The sequence below is a fragment of the Mesocricetus auratus genome, unplaced genomic scaffold, assembly GCF_017639785.1.
Source record: "Mesocricetus auratus isolate SY011 unplaced genomic scaffold, BCM_Maur_2.0 Super-Scaffold_100027, whole genome shotgun sequence".
Classification (NCBI taxonomy): Eukaryota; Metazoa; Chordata; class Mammalia; order Rodentia; family Cricetidae; genus Mesocricetus; species Mesocricetus auratus.
The window spans coordinates 7931509-7949752 of record NW_024429208.1 but is presented as its reverse complement, the minus strand read 5'-3'; the positions used below and the strand labels follow the sequence as shown (position 1 = coordinate 7949752).

The window sequence follows — 18244 nt, the reverse complement described above, 5'->3', positions numbered from 1 at the left end:
GTCCCTTCTTGCCTTGATTTTGGCAGGGTATCTTCCTGTCTGCCACCATTTCGTGGCGGTCTGGAGCATGCTCACTCACCTTCATAGGCACAGCTTACAGATTATAGAAACTTGTATGTATGCTTTCCAGATGACTAAAGGGAAAAAAAAAACAGCGGAACGAGCAGATTGCTGTATGCGTAGCTGGTAGACCCTGAGCCGATGGGAAGCCACCAAACATCTGTCATGGGAGTCACAATGTCCTGTGCAATCCCGCAGAGGATCCAGAGTAAAGTGCTAGGCTGGTTGGCTCCGGGCCATGTTGGGGCCCCAAGGCTGCTCTCTCCATATCTGTAGAGGGCGGAGCTTCCCAGACTCTGCTGTGTGGGAAGAGTCAGAACTTTGCTCCCCGTGCTGGTTGAATGTGTCCCCCCCAAAAGTTCACGTGTTGGCAGTTTATTCCCCAGATTTATATGTTGATGGTTTTGTGGGGTTGGGACTTCTGAGGGGTAATTGGGATGCAATGAGCTCGCAAGGGAAAGGCTCCCGGGACGGACGCCTTAGTGGCTTTATAGGAAGAGGAAGATGCAGAGGTCTGAACTGGCACACCTGCTGCCTGCATCAGGTTACAAAGACATTATGATGCAGGAAGAGAGCCCTGGAGGGAAGCCAGCATCCCGCTCTTGGACATTCCAGCCTTCAGAACCATCAGGCATCTACACCACTGCAAACCAGCCCCAGCGACCAAGGAAGCCTTGGGGACGCTGCTTCCCAGTCTCAGGCATTCTGTTACAGCAACAGCAAACAGTTGACACTTCCCAGTTGCTAGGTACCTCAGATCAAACAGTGGAGAGCTGAAATTTATGGACATAGTTCCCTTCCTCCTGGGGGGGCCCAGAGGACTTTCTTCAGACATGCCTCACCAAGGCAGGTAACCAATCCCAAGGGGTCAATGCTACAGCTCTTCAACAAGTCCCCCACTAGGTTCTCAGGCTCCTCTTTCAGCCGTTGCTGGCCTTCATGGGCACTAGCCTCATCTTGAGCTCCATCTCCAGCTACCTCACACAATCATGTAGCATCCATTAGGGGCATCCAAAGGCCTCATAGTCCCAGGTTTGGAACAGATTTGCTTGACTGCCAAGCAAGACCATCAGCTACATGTACCCATGATTCCTCACCAGGGCTGGCAATGGAGCTCGGTGGTAGAGCACTTGCCTAGACGTGTGAGGTTCTGAGTTTCCAAAGATTAAAAATAAAAATATAAACCCACAACCTTTATTTGCTGCTGGATGGGACTACAAAAAGGTGTATCCACTATGGAATTTAGTATGGAGGTGTTTTCCACTGCTGTCATAAACACCTTGACCAAAAGCATCTTGGGAAGGAAAGGGTTTATTTTGTTTTAGTTTACAGTTCATATGAAGGGAAGTCAGGGCAGAACCTCAGGCAAAGGCCATGAGGACTTCTCTGGGCTTCCATATACCACCAGGGACTACCTTTCCAGGGACTGTCACCCACAGTGGGCTGTTACCTGTCACGTCAACCATCAGTCAAGACAATGCCTACAGACAATCTGATGGAGGGACCTTCTCAGTTAAGGTTCCTTCTTCCCAAATGACTTTAGTTTGTGTCAAGTTGGCAGAGACTAGCCAACACAGGAGATTTCCAAAACAAACAACAACAATCCTAAAAACAGAACTACGATATGACCCAACCATATCATTGCAAGCCGACCTAACACAAACATTTTATGCATCCATGTTTCCAGCTGCACTGTTCGTAACAGCAAGGAAGGGGAAGCAACAGATGAATGGGTAGGGAAAATGTGGTCCATATACACACAGGAATTTCATTCATCTGAAAGATGAGTTCATGACACTTGCAGCAATGTGAATAGGACTGGAAATCATCTTAGGTGTCCATGCCCAGAAAGACAGACACCACGTGTTCTCTCATGTGTGCATCTAGATTTTAATTCCTCTGTGTTTGTGTGTATAGGGGGCACAGGTATTCCACCTAGAGTAGGGGAAATGAGGTCTTCTGGGAAGGTTGGAGGGGACTGGGAGAGGCAGGAAGACGTGAAGGGGAAGGAGCGGGGCGGGGGAAGAGAATAAACAAGACAGTGACTGAAAGTCTTACGGTGAAACCTCTTTATGCACTAATCTAAAAAGGCAGTAAAAAAAGTTTTAAAAGCCTCACAAGTTGGAAAACGAATTAATTAGATTCCTCACTACAAACAGGAAGCCTAGTGCTCTGCAATTAGGGTCATGGAAAACCCAATTCTGCTGGCAGGTGCGTGAACACTTCTGAATCTGCTTTGTACTGGGCCACCTCTTCAGAAGCCCAGACACCTCCTGCTCCTGTCCCAGTGTCCCCAGGCCCGCCACCTCTCTCCATTGGAAGCTGAGGGGGTCTCGCTTTCTTTGCTGTGTGGTGATCTGTTATGTGGCCCTGCTTGTTGATCTGGGCACTATGTGGAGAGGCAGGGGTCCCTGCCCAGGCAAACTCCCACATCAGTGTCATTCCAGGCAGGTGCCTCTGTGCGGGTGGGACACTGTCAAGGTCAAGGCCAGGCAGCTTTGGATGGACCTGTTCACTGAGCTCCTGGCCCATCAGTGGGGAAATCACTGGGTCTTAGGCTAGTTATTCTGATCCTCAATCTGGGCTGTGACGCCTGCCTTAGCGCACACAACAACTTGTTAAGGTTTGGAGGTAAGGTAGGGTCAGACAAACTAACGTAAGTGACCAGGCTGGGATAGCCCACTTTTCTTGACCACTCAGAAGCCAAACAAAACAAAACCCAAAAACCATAAAGTCAAGCCCTCAGCCAGAGGGGCAAAGAGAGGTGGCCTAAGAGAGTAGGGTACCTTGTCCAACTCTTGGTGATACAGGAAACAACCTCTCTCCTCAGAGGGACACCAAGGTCTTCTCGGCTCTGGGTAGCAGGCCCATTCCCATTTAGTCTCAGAGCTACTGCAGAACTCCAGGCCCTGCATACGTTGATTTAGGTTGAGAAGGTAGGGCCCTGCCACGGTCAGCGCAGTCATGAACACAGACAGGCCCGGCAAACAGAGCTTCCAGTCTCATGATCCCAACAACAAAGCCAACCTCCAGGACCATCACAACTCCAGGATGGATGTGAGAATTTCAAACAGGGAGAGGGGGTGGGGGTGGGAAGAGTAGTTCCCATTTGCCAGTCAGAATGCTATTTCAAGAAAGTGCCTCACTGTGCTCCCGCCCCTGCTCTAGGTGAGGAACCCTTGAGTCATTTGCTCATTCTCTAGAAGCGCCTGCCAGGTGTTCTCTTCCTAAAGTGCCAAAGCGTACCACAGAACCAACAGAAAATGGTGCTGGGAGGAGAAGCAGTTTCCAGGGAGCCACGACAGAGCCACCTGGGGCAGATGGCATTCCGAGAGGACACCGGCTACCAGCCCTCCGGGGGCGGGGGCTGACCCTTCCCACACTCTGCCTTTGTGGACACAGCAAGCTCTCCCTCTAGGATCTGGGAGGGACAGATATTATGGCCAGTGCTGGCCCGGGACAGTTATAGTGGGTGGACACTCAGGAGCCGCCAGACATCAAGTATGCCTGGACGAGGGTTTGCCTTGGGCAGATCCTCCACTGGGTCTGGGCCCCAAGTTTTTCTTTGGTGCTGACCGAATGAAGATGAGGACATGGGCACTACTAGATATGGTTGAGGAGAAGGTGTTTATTGTAGATATGAGGGAGAGAACAGCCAGAGGCATCATCTGGAAGGGTCCAGACTGAACATGACCAGCAGAATAGAGTAGGCCATGAGAGGAGAGAGGAGAGAGAGAGAGAGAGAGAGAGAGAGAGAGAGAGAGAGAGAGAGAGAGAGAGAGAGAGAGAGAGAGAGAGAGATGGGGTAGGGGATGACTAAGACAATGACCAAGAGGGCAAAAAGACCAAGAAAACCAAGCGAGGGGCAGAGGAGAACCAAGGGAATGAGGACCTAGGGTGTGGGGCTCAAATTGAAGAGGTTTAGGTAGAGAACTTGGTGGCCAGCTTTGATGCACTAATAGGCACCTCAGCCATTTGTCCTGAGTTTCTTTGGGACCTAACGGCGATGACATGTTTGCAAACACCTCAGACCTTTTGAAAGGTTCTAGCTAGACTGAGGCCAGAGGGTGGACAAGCTGGGAAGGGACGAGGGCTCGTGAGGTGAGAACAAGGGGGTTTCTTACCCTCTGTGTAGCTCTCCTAGGAAGGGGCAGGAAAATACAAAATATACTTAACATACTCCCCCCAAATCCTTGACTTATGCACCCCAGACAAACCAAGGGAGGCCTCTGGAAGACTAAAGGGACTCTGATGTCCTTGAATGCCCTTTAAACCACTCTGGCTCCAGAAAGGCAAGGCTGGGAGTGGTGAAATCCTGGTGAGGCTGAGAGGCGTGGCAGCAGTGGCACATGCCCCGCCCCCCTGTGTCCTCTCCCAGGCCAGCTTGTGCCACCCTCATCTGCTCACGATCTCTTCCTCCCTTAGGAGGCCCTCGCTCTGAATCAATTTTGATTAATTCCTGCTCAGGAGCGGGTTTTCTCTCACACAAAAAGCCATCTGGAAGGGAGACACAGACGTTTAGCCTCAAAACTGCCGCCTTTTTAGCCTTGGAGAATGGTCTGTCCCCTGTCATGTCTGCGCTTTAGGACACATCTCGGGCGCAGCCGACACAAACAAAAGGAGTCACACACATGCCGTTCCCCCTCTCTCCACACTCCATCTCCGCTTTAATGGGCTCTGCTTCCGGCAGCCACTCTCAGGGTCAGTCCCAAGGTCCCAGCCGCCCTGTGCCCTATCTGCTGTCTGGAAGCAGCTTAGGGACAGACAGGGTGGGCCAACTGGCAGACAGCATTAGCCGCCGAGGGTGTGGGCAGAGTGCCCAGACTTCCAAGGGCCCCACCTATCAGCTTTGAGTGGGGTGGTGGGGGGCAGGAGCTGGGTGCTTCCGTTGTCTGTGTGTAAAGTACCCCCCGGGACACTGCAGGACCAAGGTGGTGGACTAGCCTTCCAGGGGACCCTTGAAGCAGGAGACTTCAGGACCATGAGATATGCTTTCTTGCTTTAACTTTCTACTTGCTGGATACTTCGAGATTTTTTTTTTCTGTTACAAAAGTAACTGACGTTCAACTGACCGACAGTTTCCTAAAGCATTTCTGCAGCTGGTCGGCCCTTTCTGGAATGAGATGAGGGTCAAGGGGCAGTCCCTGCTGGCTGCACATCGCGTGCCCCGCACAGTGGAGTGATCAGTCCCGGGCTACCAGCACCTTGCTGCGTCCGAAGGGGGCCCTGAGTACCCGCAGGGTGCCGTACCCCAGCCCCCCTCACACACACACCGCGAGCTTGTCCCCAAGCAGGCTCGGTCTCCTGGCCCGTGGGCCACGGCAGTGTCGCCCGTGCCCGGCAGGGGGCGCCGTCAGTCTCGGGAGGCTGCGGTGCCCGGCCCCTGACGTCACCGCCCGCGGTCGCCATGGCGACGGCCTCACCAGCGCGCGCGTCAGAGCCTCCAGTCTCTTGGCAACCGCCCGATCTCCGCTCCCCCTCTACCGGCACTGGGCCGCGCGTCGCTCTGGCGTCAAAGCGACGTCAATGGGCTGTGCCGGGCTCGGGGGGCGGGGCGGGGCGGGGCCTGCGCGGGGCGGGGCGGGGCGGGGCGTTGCCGCGTGCGGCCGGCGGCGGCGGGGCGCTGACATGCGGCGCGGCCCGGGCGGCGGCGGCAGCGTTGGCGGCGGCGGCGGCGCGAACGGCGGGCGCCGAAGCCGAGCGAGCAGTCGAGCGGGCGGCGTCCCGGGTCGGGCGCACGGAGGGCGGCGGAGGTGAGCGGTAGCGCGGGTTCGGGTCCCCGTGGCCCGAAGGTGCGCGCGTGGGGTCGCGGGCAGGACTCCAGCCCCGCGGGCTCCCCATTGTTGCGGGTCGGAGCCCGGAGGCGGGTCCGCGAGCGCCGGGTTTAAAAGCCTGTCCTGGGGAACCGAGCGCGGGTGGACGGGAGCGCGGTACAAACCTAGGACCCGGGGATCCAGGGGCTGGCGTGGGGTGACCGCGGGTGGACTCCTGGCGCGCGTGCCCGGTCAGGACCGGGGGTCGGGGGCGCGTGCGTGGGGGTTCTTGCGGAGGGAACCTGGAATCGAGGGGGCACGCGCGTGGGGGCGCGGACTAGGAGCCCAGGATCCGAGGGCTAGGGCTAGGGAGGATTTGGGGTAGAGGGATCCGTTCGTGGGGACTTTGGTCGGGGAACACGGGGTCAAGGAATGAGCAAGTGGGGGTGCGAGCTGAGATCCAGGTTCGGGGGACAAACTACTGGGGCCGCGGGCTGGAGGGACACGGCGAGGACGCACGCGTGGTGACCTGACGGACAGTTTTGGTGGCCGCGTCGTGGAGGCTCAGGCTGGGGTGGGGGGTTCGGGGTCGGGCCGGCGTCAGTCGGTGCTGAAACGCACTCCTCGCTGACCCGCAGGTGCTGCCCGAAGCCATGGTGATCATGTCGGAGTTCAGCGCGGTCCCCTCGGGCACCGGCCAGGGCCAGCAGAAGCCCCTCAGGGTGGGCTTTTACGACGTGGAACGGACCCTGGGCAAAGGCAATTTTGCCGTGGTTAAGCTGGCGCGGCACCGAGTCACCAAAACGCAGGTGCGCGCGCGTTGGGGGAGACTAAACCAGGGGGTGGATCCATCCAGGGGGTGGACCCCTGAGCTGATTCAGTCCTGCAGAGTTGATTGTCACAATTGTAAACGATGACAGTGTTTAGTCTGGTAAAGGGAAAAAAAAAGCTTTGTATTATGTTTCTGCATAATTTGTACAATTACTGGGGAACAGCAAAGATAATGACCAACAATCCCCCACACCCCCGCGCAAAAAATAGAAAACCAACCAGTAATGAGTGCCTCCTGTAAAGCTAGATGGCAAATACAAGGGCTTTTATTTAACCTCTACTCCTTTAAATAATGTCAGTGGCTACCTTTATTTTCTCCCAACTTTTTGTGACCTTTTGAAGACATCAAATGTTTGAGAAATTCATTTGTCACCAAAAAAAAAAGTGCCGATGAGGTTAAGGTTACTTGAAGGTTTATTTCTAAACAAAAATACCCCCTTTTCTTTTTTTTTTTTTAAAATCTGTAGGTTGCAATAAAAATAATTGACAAGACACGGTTAGATTCTAGCAATCTGGAGAAGATCTACCGGGAGGTCCAGCTCATGAAGCTCCTGAACCATCCGCATATCATCAAGCTGTACCAGGTGAGCTGGCTAAGCCTCACTGCTCCATGGGTGTGCCCATTGCTCCCGTGCCACACCCCAAGCCTATGGACCCTGAAGGTGGCTGGGGTTCCTGATGCTGTGGGAACCAGGGAGTGCAAAGTGAATAGATTCACCTTCAGTTAGGTCCCTCAGCTTTACTGACAGTTACTCTCTTGCTCTGGGTCATCCTTGGTTTGCCTCATTCGAGTTTTATCTAGTATTGTTACTTGTTCCAGTCTGGGACGTGTTGAGGTCTGTTGATGAAGCCCTGTCACTGTGAGAATAGCCACATGTACCACCAGGCTTAGTGCAGAAGGACAAACGTGAGGGAAACTCGAAACTTCCGCCTTTTGCAGATGATACTAAACGTTTAAAAAAAAAAGCAGCTCGTTCTCTCCACTTTTGCTTACTGTGCCTTTGTGATGGGGCCCTGAGCCCCTGCCTCCCGTTGTTACTCACAGCGTGGAGTGAGGACAGGGAGACACTTCGGCCCTAGGAACTTGCCAGTTAATCCCAGGTGAGAATGTGTCTCTTGGTTGTTTCCTGATGATCGTCTTCATGTCTTGCCTGGTGATAAAGGGCCACTTCTGCTGCCATGAGAGAGAGATGGGTCTAGGTGTAGGAGAGCCAGGCCTTGTGAATGCTGTTGGATGTGCTTGTGTTGGTGTTAGTCCCATCAGTGACTCCCAGAATCCTTGTGAGACTGAGGTGATTACAGGGGACATGCGTGTGCGGTTGGAGAACCCACGTGCACAGTGCTGTAGAGGAAAGAACTGTAATTTATAATCACCCCGGCTGCCCTTCTTAGCACAAAGGCAGACAAGTCACTGGAGCTTGTGTTTGGCCTGTGGTGACAGCCCCTCCGTGTCTCTAAGCACAGAGCCCTGGGCTGTGTCTCAGGAGTCATGCTTTATTTCAATCTTCATCTTTCAGTTGCACTGGAGGATAAGTTTCCTCCATGGCTAGTGCTGGGAGAGGGGGCTGGGCAGAGGGCCTCGCTGACCTTCGGAACAGGCTGCCTCTTGTGCTTCTGCCTGTAGAGGTGCTCTTAGCGCCTTCCTCTGCTCCCTGCCTTCGACTGGCCCACCAGGCCAAATGCTTCTGCCTGTAGAGGTGCTCTTAGCGCCTTCCTCTGCTCCCTGCCTTCGACTGGCCCACCAGGCCAAAGCCATAGCACCGAGGAAATGTTGCCCAGGAGATGAATGCCAGAGTGGATATTTTAGCTCCTGTCTTCAGTGACTCAGCTTTCAGGATTGGGTGGGCTGGTAAGACCAGTTGGTCCCCTGGTCTTGATACTGATGTCTAGCATTCGTTCAGCTGGTCGGGGCATCTCATTCTCTCCCTTGGGTAGGGATGGGGTGGGTTGGGAATGTTTGATTGGTTTTATTTGTTGATAAATAGCTCTGGCTGACCCGGTACTCTGTGTCTTGATAGCCTTAGACTTGTGGTGATCCTCCTGCCATAGCCTCCTGAGTTCCAGAATTACAAATGTCTGCCACCACTCGTGGTTTATTTAGGGTTTTAAAAGTTTAAAAGATGTGGACTCTAAGTTCGTTTTCTGTCCCCTTTCCTTCCATCAAGAAAAGGGATAAGCAGGGGTCCTCTGCTGCACTGTGTGGAAGGGAGATCGACCTTTACATTTTTGGCTGAATTGTATTGGTTTTTAATAACAATTTTCTTAGTAGATTTATGACTAAGATTCTTTAAAGTATCTTTTAAGGGAATAACAGTAGGTTTTTAACTCAAAGAAAGCTTTCTTCCTATCAAAGTACATTCTCTTTCCCTCCTTCAAAGTTTTTTTGTTTACATTCAGACAGTTTCACATGTAGACGGACTGGCCTGGAGCTTGGCTGTGTGGCCCAGGCTGGTCTTGAGCTTTGGGCAGGTCTGCCTCTGCCTCCTGAGTTCTGGGAGTACCGGTGTAATCCACCATACCTGCCTCCTCTGAAATATTTAAACTATGCAATATACATAAGTGTTTTTTATTTGTTTCAGAACCAAAAAGCTGAATTTTCCTTTATTGCTAGTTATGATTTGAGTTTTTTTAGGTAACATAAAGTTGTCGGTCAGTGAAGGTGTATGTTGACATTGACCGTTACTGTTGACACACACCAAGCAATGTGCTGTACAAAGAGCAGATCCCTGTAGCTTATCTGGCGAGGCTGTGTTCTCAAGGCTCGATGTCTTGTCAATAAAGCAAGTGGGGGTGGGATATCTGTATTGATCACTCAGTTTGCTTTTTTTTTTTTTTTTTTTTTTTTGGCTTGGGTGACCAGTTGTCCCTGGGTGCTCATTGGATTCTGGCGTCCATGGCCTCCAGAGCTCCCAGGAGGCCTACAAGGCAAATACCTGCCCTGTACAGCCTTGTTTGTGGCTCTGTCCCTTTGAAGAGCAGAGGTGCTGGGGTAGACAGGATCAGGAAGTAGCGGGGCATTATCCCAAGTCTTGTAAAGTTGTGGGTTGTGTGTGGGTTGTGTTTCTTTCCCCCTCCCTCTCTCTGACCTTAAACGAGGGAGGCAGTTTCCTGAAGAAGTCAGAGTTGCTTGGGGTTGAGATCCTTTCTCCTCTTGTTGTGTTTCAGGTTATGGAGACAAAGGACATGCTTTACATTGTCACAGAGTTTGCAAAAAATGGAGAAATGTTCGGTGAGCTGCATTCATTTTAGCATTAGGTGAAGCCTGCCTTCTCATGTATGCCTGCATCTCCTGGGGTTCTCAGTGCTGCTCTGTCCAGCCCCAGGTAGTAGCATGTCTTGGGGTGTAACTTTGTTTTGTTGTTCCTCAGATTACCTGACTTCGAATGGGCACCTGAGTGAAAACGAGGCTAGGAAGAAATTCTGGCAGATTCTGTCGGCAGTGGAGTACTGTCACAACCATCACATAGTCCACCGGGACCTCAAGACGGAGAATCTGCTTCTGGATGGCAACATGGACATCAAGCTGGCAGGTCAGAAAAGCATGGCGGGCTGGCGGGCGAGGGAGGCCCTGTGGGATCTCTGGTTCCAGTGTACCCTGAGGCCATAACACTTGCCAGTCCCAGACTGATGCCAGTGCCTGTTCTGCCTCACAGATTTTGGATTTGGGAATTTCTACAAGCCAGGAGAGCCCCTGTCCACGTGGTGTGGGAGCCCCCCATATGCAGCTCCTGAAGTCTTCGAGGGGAAGGAGTATGAAGGCCCCCAGCTGGACATCTGGGTAGGAACCTCTTTGGACCCTGCTGCCTGCTACCACATGGCTGGAGCTGGCACACAGGGCACCAACACAGCTGTCTGGTTACTCACAGAGCCTCGGCGTGGTGCTGTATGTCCTCGTCTGTGGCTCCCTTCCTTTTGACGGGCCCAACCTGCCGACACTGAGACAGCGGGTGCTGGAGGGCCGGTTCCGCATCCCCTTCTTCATGTCTCAAGGTGGGTGGGCGTGGAGTTGGTCTGCCCTGGGAGCCTTGGGTAAGCTGGGTGGTGGCTTTGGGGAAGAGGTGGTGGGCGGGTCTTGGCGGTGCCCGCCCAGCAGTCTAGCAAGTCTGTCAGTCAAGTCAGGACTCAGGTGCAGGTGATCAGGCCGCAGGAGAGACTCAACCACAGGAGCTTTCCCAGTGCCCTACTTACAGCTTGTGCGGGACCTCCCCGTGCACACTGTCTCCTGCAAGCCTCATCTCTGCAGGCCCCCCACCATCGGCCCCCCCACCTCCGCAGGCCCCCCACCATCGCCCCCCACCTCCGCAGGCCCCCCACCATCGGCCCCCTCACCTCCACAGTCCCCCCACCATCGGCTCCCACCTCCACAGTCCCCCCACCATCGCCCCCCCTCCGCAGGCCCCCCACCATCGCCCCCTCTGCAAGCCCCCACCATCGGCCCCCCACCTCCGCAAGCCCCCCACCATCGGCTCCCCACCTCTGCATGCCCCCCACCATCGGCCCCCCACCTCCACAGTCCCCCTACCATCGCCCCCCTCCACAGGCCCCCCACCATCGCCCCCTCCGCAAGCCCCCCACCATCGGCCCCCCACCTCCGCAGGCCCCCCACCATCGCCCCCCTCCGCAGGCCCCCCACCATCGCCCCCCTCCGCAAGCCCCCCACCATCGGCCCCCCACCTCCACAGGCCCCCCACCATTGCCCCCACCACCGCAGGTCCCCCACCATCGCCCCCACCTCCACAGGCCCCCCACCATTGCCCCCACCACCGCAGGCCCCCCACCATCGCCCCCACCTCCGCAGGTCCCCCACCATCGCCCCCCACCTCCACAGGCCCCCCACCATTGCCCCCACCTCCACAGGCCCCCCACCATCAGCCCCCTGCAGTACCCACGTCAGGCTCCACATTTCTGCTGCCCGGCATCAGACCCTAGGATGTGTGCCCCAGACCTCATGTGTGCCACAGCAGGAGGGAGAGTCTAAATGGTTTTCTACAGGGAACATTCAAAAAAGTGTCTTCCCTGGGTCTGGCCCCCAACATGGTGGCTCTTTTCTGTAGCAGGACGGACGCCTATAATGCCAACTTCAGGCTTCTTGACTATCGTGCGGGTGGTTTTGCTGGCTGGTGGGCTCTGCTGTGGGAGTGGGAATGAGCCCCCAGGCCCAGCATCCTGTGAGTGTGAGCCCTTTACTTCCTCAGACTGTGAGACGCTGATCCGTCGCATGCTGGTAGTGGACCCCGCCAAGCGCATCACCATTGCCCAGATCCGCCAGCACCGATGGATGCAGGCTGACCCCACCCTCCTGCAGCAGGCTGACCCCACCTACTCCATGCAGGGCTACACCTCCAACCTGGGCGACTACAATGAGCAGGTGCTCGCCATCATGCAGGCCCTCGGCATCGACCGGCAGAGGACAGTGGAGGTGAGCGCGTAACCCTGCCCGTGCCTCGCGTCCAGGAACGGCGGGGTCGGCTTTCTCAGGCAAGGCAGGCCCTTGCCCGTGGAGTTAAAAACGGTACAGTCTAATTTAGGGGCCAGCTTGTGCCCTTCTCTAGGGATAGTCATGGCTGCCTGAGAATTACCTGGGAATAACCTCACAGGGAAGCCCAGTGGTCACTGCAGCCAGGGCCTCACTCTGACCCCACTGACCTTGTTCGCCAGTCCCTGCAGAACAGCAGCTACAACCACTTCGCTGCCATTTACTACCTCCTGCTGGAGCGCCTCAAGGAGCACCGAAGCAACCAGCCCTCATCCCGGCCCAGCCCCGCACCTCCCAGGCAGCCCCGGCTCAGAAGCTCGGACCTCAGCAGTCTGGAGGTGAGGGTGAGCTCTCTCGCAGAGCCCTGCTCCTGTCCCCTGACTCTGAGTTGTCCCCTCAGAGCTCGGAATCCCATGCTTGGACATGGCACTGACTCTCTGGGCGGTCCCTTGGACCTCATTGCAATCCTAGCTGCAGGCTGTGGGGACAGGAGGGGCTTTGGGGAAAGGGAGTTCTGGCTGCTTCACTGCGGGCCAGGTTCTTGTCCCGAGCATCTCCTCCTGGCCACCTGTGTGTGCATGTGGCCCCCAGATGATGGCCCAGAATCCTGAGCCCCAAGCGCAGTCGGCTGGCTTCTGTCTGTCTTGTCTGAAACCCGTTCGCTGGCTGCCACTGGTCCTTGACCCTGGAACCGCCTCCTGAAAATCCCTCCCTCCTCTCAGGTGCCTCAAGAAATCCTCCCATGTGAGCCTTTCCGGCCCTCTCTGCTGTGCCCGCAGCCCCAGGCATTGGCCCAGTCTGTCCTGCAGGCCGACATGGACTGTGACCTCCACAGCTCACTTCAGGTGAGAGCCGGCCTGCTCCTTCTCAGTGGCTGTGCTCCACCAGTACCCATCCTTAGAGCCCTAGAAGTCACGGCCTCTGTCCCTCCCTTGCAGCCCTTATTCTTCCCTGTGGATACCAGCTGCAGTGGCGTGTTCCGGCACCGTTCCATCTCCCCAAACAGCCTACTGGACACAGCTATCAGCGAGGAGGCCAGGCAGGGTCCCGGCCTGGAGGAGGAGCAGGAGGCCCAGGAGCCCTTGCCTGGCAGCACAGGCCGGAGGCATACACTGGCTGAAGTCTCCACCCATTTCTCCCCGTTCAACCCTCCTTGTAAGTGTCCCCAGAGACCCAGCATCTGGGGTGAGGGTCAAGACCATGCTGAACCCACGAAGCGAGTCCTCCTCCAGTCAGCCTTTTGTTTCAGTGACCCGTGGTTCAGACTTGGACTCGCCTGTGCTCCTCTCAGTAGTGGGACACCCCTTGGCTGTCCTCGGCCCCAGAGAGCAGGTGTTTGGCCTTGGGCCTCTTCCTGTCCTGGGGCCTGAGTGTCGCTAGCGCCACCTGCCCTTGCACCTGAGGGCTCAAAGGCAGAGCCTCTGGCTTCTGATGGCCTAGTTGAGGGTCAGGTTGGAGAGTACCACACCACTGCCTCCCTCACTAACAGGCCAAGTACCCTGTCCCTCAGGCAGTGACCGTTGGGTGTGCAGCCTTCTCAAGCACTCGATGTCTCCACAGGCATAATCGTCTCCTCCTCTGCCACAGCAAGTCCCTCAGAAGGAACCAGCTCTGACAGCTGCCTCCCATTCTCTGCTAGCGAAGGTCCCGCGGGGCTCAGCGGTGGCCTGGCCACCCCAGGGCTGCTGGGCACCAGCTCTCCAGTCAGATTAGCCTCGCCTTTCCTGGGCTCCCAGTCGGCCACCCCTGTGCTACAGGCTCAGGCAGGTCTGGGCACAGCTGTTCTACTTCCTGTCAGCTTCCAGGAGGGACGGAGGGCGTCAGATACCTCACTCACTCAAGGTAAGGTTCCTTTCCGTGCCCGTCCCTCATGCCCCAGGAGAGACTACTGTCCTGGCAGGCTATCTCTGTCCTTGGTGGAAGCTAACGTCCCATCCCCAGCCTGGGCAGGACCATCGGTGCTCCTCAGACAGGCTGGAGGTGCCACCCCAGCTCTGGGCAGCCTAGCTGACAGGGTTGTCCCTGAGTGCAAGGGACAACCATTCTGAGCAGCAGCTGCTGCCTGACAGGAAAGCCACAGTCAAGGAGGGACCCTGACAAAAGCGGTCCCGTACCTGCTTGGGTTTCTCCCTGCCACTCAGGGTCAGGGGTACCTGTGAGGTCCTCGGAGCCCCAAGAGCCCACATCACTGCACACCCCCTCCTCCACAGCTCACCTGGACACACCTGTCTTATTGGGAAGAAGACTAGCCATGGGGGAGGGGGAGGTGTTGGGCTTAGGAGCTGGCAGCTGCCAAGCCCCACAGGGCACTGCTGCCCAATTACCCTTTTTACTTCCCTCCTCCTCAGGGCATGGAAGCAGTGGCAGGCCGAAGGCCTGTGGCCACAATCTAGAGCCGGGCCTGCTAACCCCTGCTCTTGTTTCCACAGGGCTGAAGGCCTTTCGGCAGCAGCTGAGGAAAAATGCAAGGACCAAGGGGTTCCTGGGGCTGAACAAGATCAAAGGGTTGGCACGCCAGGTGTGCCAGTCCTCCATCCGAGCTCCCCGAGGAGGCATGAGTACCTTCCACGCCCCTGCCCCAAGCTCAGGCCTGCAAGGCTGCACGGCTGGCGGTCGGGAAGGCAGGAGCCTGCTCGAAGAGGTGCTGCACCAGCAGAGGTAGGCCCGCCTGACAAAACCTCCCTGTGCTCTCTGCCCTTCCCAGAAGGAGCCCGTGACACAAGCAGCCCACCTCCCTGTGTGCCAAGATGTCCATCAGTGAGGTCTCTGGAGCCTGGCACCTTGTTGTCAGGGAGAGGGCCAGGAGGGGCAGCGGGCAGGGTTAGTAACCCTTTGTGGGTGGAGGGCAGTGGTGGCCAAGACCGTCCTGTCGAGCTGGCATCTGTGTTGCCACAAGAGCTGGGAGTTAGGGCAGGATGGCTCAGGGATGTGTCATGTCACTCACAGAGCTCTGTGAAACTTCATCTGCCAAGAGCAGCTCTGAGGTGGGTGGGACCCACCTGGGCCATGTGGAAACCGGAGTGATTTTGGGCAGGGCCCAGAGAAGTGACCTATCCCCTCCCCATCTCTCCTCCTCAGGCTACTCCAGTTACAACACCACTCAGTCACTTCACCTGGCTGCCCGCAGGGCCCCCAAGCGTCCCCTGTCCCATACATGCTCACTCCCTGTGACGGCCTCCTCGTGTCTGGGATCCCGCTGCTGCCAGCACCGCTCCTCCAGGCTGGCGTGTCCCCTGTGGCGTCTGCTGCACAGCTCCTGGATACCCACCTGCACATCAGTGCTGGCCCAGTGGCTCTGCCCGACGGACCCCTGCCACCGTGCCTCACCAGGCTGGCCCCGAGCTGTGACCCTGCTGGGCTGCCCCAGGGGGACTGTGAGATGGAGGACTTGACCTCTGGCCAGCGGGGGACATTTGTCCTGGTGCAGTGAGGGTGGCCCTACCGCACCCCGCACCCCCCTGTGCAGTGAGGATGGCCCTGCTGCACCCCGCACCCCCCACGGCCCATTGACTCTTCCAAGCAATAATTTCAGAGTATGTGAAGATGGTTTCGGACTCAAAGCCAAGAACTTTCTAGAAGTGAAACAAGCAATATGTTTGGTGTATGGGCTTTTTAGGATTTTTGTTTTGTTTTGTTTTTTTCCTTGCACTGAGTGACCTCAATGATGAATAGGGACTGAAACTTTCTGAAGAAAAATAATAATTGAGGGTGTGTCATGTGGGTGGGTGGAGGGGAGGGGAAGTGAGGTGAGGGAGAAGAGAGGGGCCACGCTGCTCGGGAACCTACACTCCTGTCTGCAGTTCATCATCGTAACTTGATGAGCTCGGATGTCCCCAGAGGGAGCAGCGCCGAGTGTGGCACATGCCTGTGTGTTGGTTGGCGTCGTTTTGGGTTTGGGTTCACAGCTCTCCACTTCTGAAATGGTTATGCTTTAACAAAAACTGTGAACTTGCTGCTTTCCGTGTGGGTTTTAGAACAGCCAGGATTGGCCTAGGGGAAGACCGTTGTCGGGATTTCCCTGCCAGCCAGAGGACAACCTTGTCGAATTTGTGCTTGAGTTTTATAGCTGCTCAAGTCAGTTTGCCAGGCTTATTCAGAGGAAACCACAAAGGACTGGAAGGGGTAGGGACCTGCAGGTGGGCACTCGGTCCCATGGTCACTTGGCCCAGAGCCCCTCACACCGCAAGGAAGCCAACAAGTTCCTTCCTGCCGTGTATCTTGACTCCGCTGCTAATTACCAGATTTTTACGCATTTCATTATCAGGGTCCAACAAGAGCACCTGACGGGGAAATTGTGCAATACCAAGGGGCTGTGACCAGAAGGGCCCAGGCAGCCAGCGGGCATCTTGGTTATGACCACCTGCCTTTAGTCTGGGACCTTTCCTAACACCCTGGCACCCAGGCCTGGGCTCCGTCTGGCTGGCTTTCCAGGAAGCTGAGTATAGGTCAGTGTTTGTAAAGTTTCTTTTGTAAGCAAATACTGTATATGTATATAAATAGGAGACAGACACTACTTATTTTTTCTATTTTGTATACACTTTTGTGTTCCTGGCTTAAACCTCCCTTGGTCACATTAAGAAGTGTCCCCATCTGCACCACGTTTGTGTTGAAGGGGCCGCAGGCCGCCCACCTCCACCCAGGGTAGAGGTGTCAGGAAAGGGGCGGTCCCCCTGACAAGGGCGGGTCTACTTGGTAGGCACAGCTCTGTCATCTGAAAGCCTCTAGAAGGAACCAGGGATGCCGCCCCTTCCCACCCGCTCTGTGTCAGGCGTCTGTCCCTCTGCCTCCCAGGTGACTCCACTATGGCATCTCACCACCGCAGTATTAGCCTGGGGTCATTAAGGGAGAAGAAAGGAGGCACTTTTAAAAGCCAAAGATTGAATGACCGAGTTACCCGAGGCCAGGAAGAGGCTGCCCTCAGCCTGACGTCACAGCACGGCCCTCCCTGTCGGCCCTGTGGCCCATCTTGTACCACTTGCTCTCAAGACAGGTGAGAGGCCATTCTTCTGGGTCAGAACTGGTGCCCTCCATAGAACAAGCCAAAAAGCGTCCCTCCTGCCGACTCACCAGACGTGTGGATCGGGGAAGCACCCAGCGGCCTGGGCAGCCAGCGCTTGTCTCCCACAGTTCCTGTCTGGATACCACAGATCAAAGGCCTGGCCACTGCTGTGTGTCAGAAGCGACAAGCACTTTACTTTCTGGCAGTTTCTGTGTCTTCTAGTCACTGTCGACCCTCTCTGGGGGACAGTAACGTCATGGTTTTAAGTTCTTGTTTTTTTGGCGTGTGTGGTGTGTTTTTGTAGATCCTCACAGCCCTGTCCTGGACTGTAATGGAATCGCCTATTTAAAGACACTACGTGATCTCGGATGTATATAATGGTTTGTTTTGTTTTTGCTTTTTTTTTTTACTATGATGGAATTGTTTCATTTCTCATGTTAATATGAGAAACGTATGCCAAATGATTAGTTGATGTATGTTTTTTTAATTTAATATTTAAATAAAATATTTGGGGGGAAACCCTGACTTTCCCTTGGTTCACCTCTGGAAGCGCCTTCCTTTGAGACACTGTTATAAGGCCCCAGCAATCCGGGGCCTGTTGCATGCAGAGGGCTGGGCTGTGTCCAGGCCTGCCATGGTGGCCTGTCTTAGCCCAAAGCCTGAAACAGGCTTTTCCTTCCTGTGGCTGTTGCCCTCTTTGCCTCCTCCCCCTTTCTCCAAATGTTCTCTGAATCCCTTTACAAATTCTAGAAGGCTTAAGCCTTTACAAGTGTTTGAAGAATTTCACAGAGTAACTCCCCTGATGTAAGTCTTCACTGCCTTTCAGAATAGGACAGTCTCATAGTGCAGCTCCTCTGGGTAAAAATCTTCCACCTCTTTACAATTAGATGACCGGCCCTGGAATGGAGCCCAAGTGCCCTGCAGTGGCGAGGTACCATGATGCCAACTCCATAGAGAATAATGGGACAGTTACCTCCCTTGGGCCTGTACTCAAAAACTTGTCTCAGATGCTTACACACCAGGTTCCCAGGAGTACAATCAGAGGTCAAAGTTTAGAAGCAAACCCAGTATCCATTCATGGATGAATAGATGGGCAGAATGTGGACCCTCCCCATAGTGAAGCAT

General features: G+C 55.3%; 1 protein-coding gene across 1 annotated transcript; it reads left to right on the top strand.

Annotated features, from left to right (window-relative positions):
* Positions 1–5708: 5708 nt before the first annotated feature.
* Sik1 (salt inducible kinase 1) lies at positions 5709–17654 on the top strand. Its single transcript, XM_005070689.4, has 14 exons — positions 5709–5813; positions 6452–6622; positions 7112–7228; positions 9810–9873; positions 10013–10174; positions 10298–10422; positions 10511–10634; positions 11840–12063; positions 12303–12458; positions 12843–12965; positions 13059–13275; positions 13681–13962; positions 14550–14778; positions 15199–17654. Exons 2-14 carry the CDS (start codon positions 6467–6469, stop codon positions 15548–15550), a joined length of 2331 nt encoding a protein of 776 aa, XP_005070746.1. The 5' UTR covers positions 5709–5813; positions 6452–6466; the 3' UTR covers positions 15551–17654.
* The last annotated feature ends 590 nt before the right edge of the window (positions 17655–18244 follow it).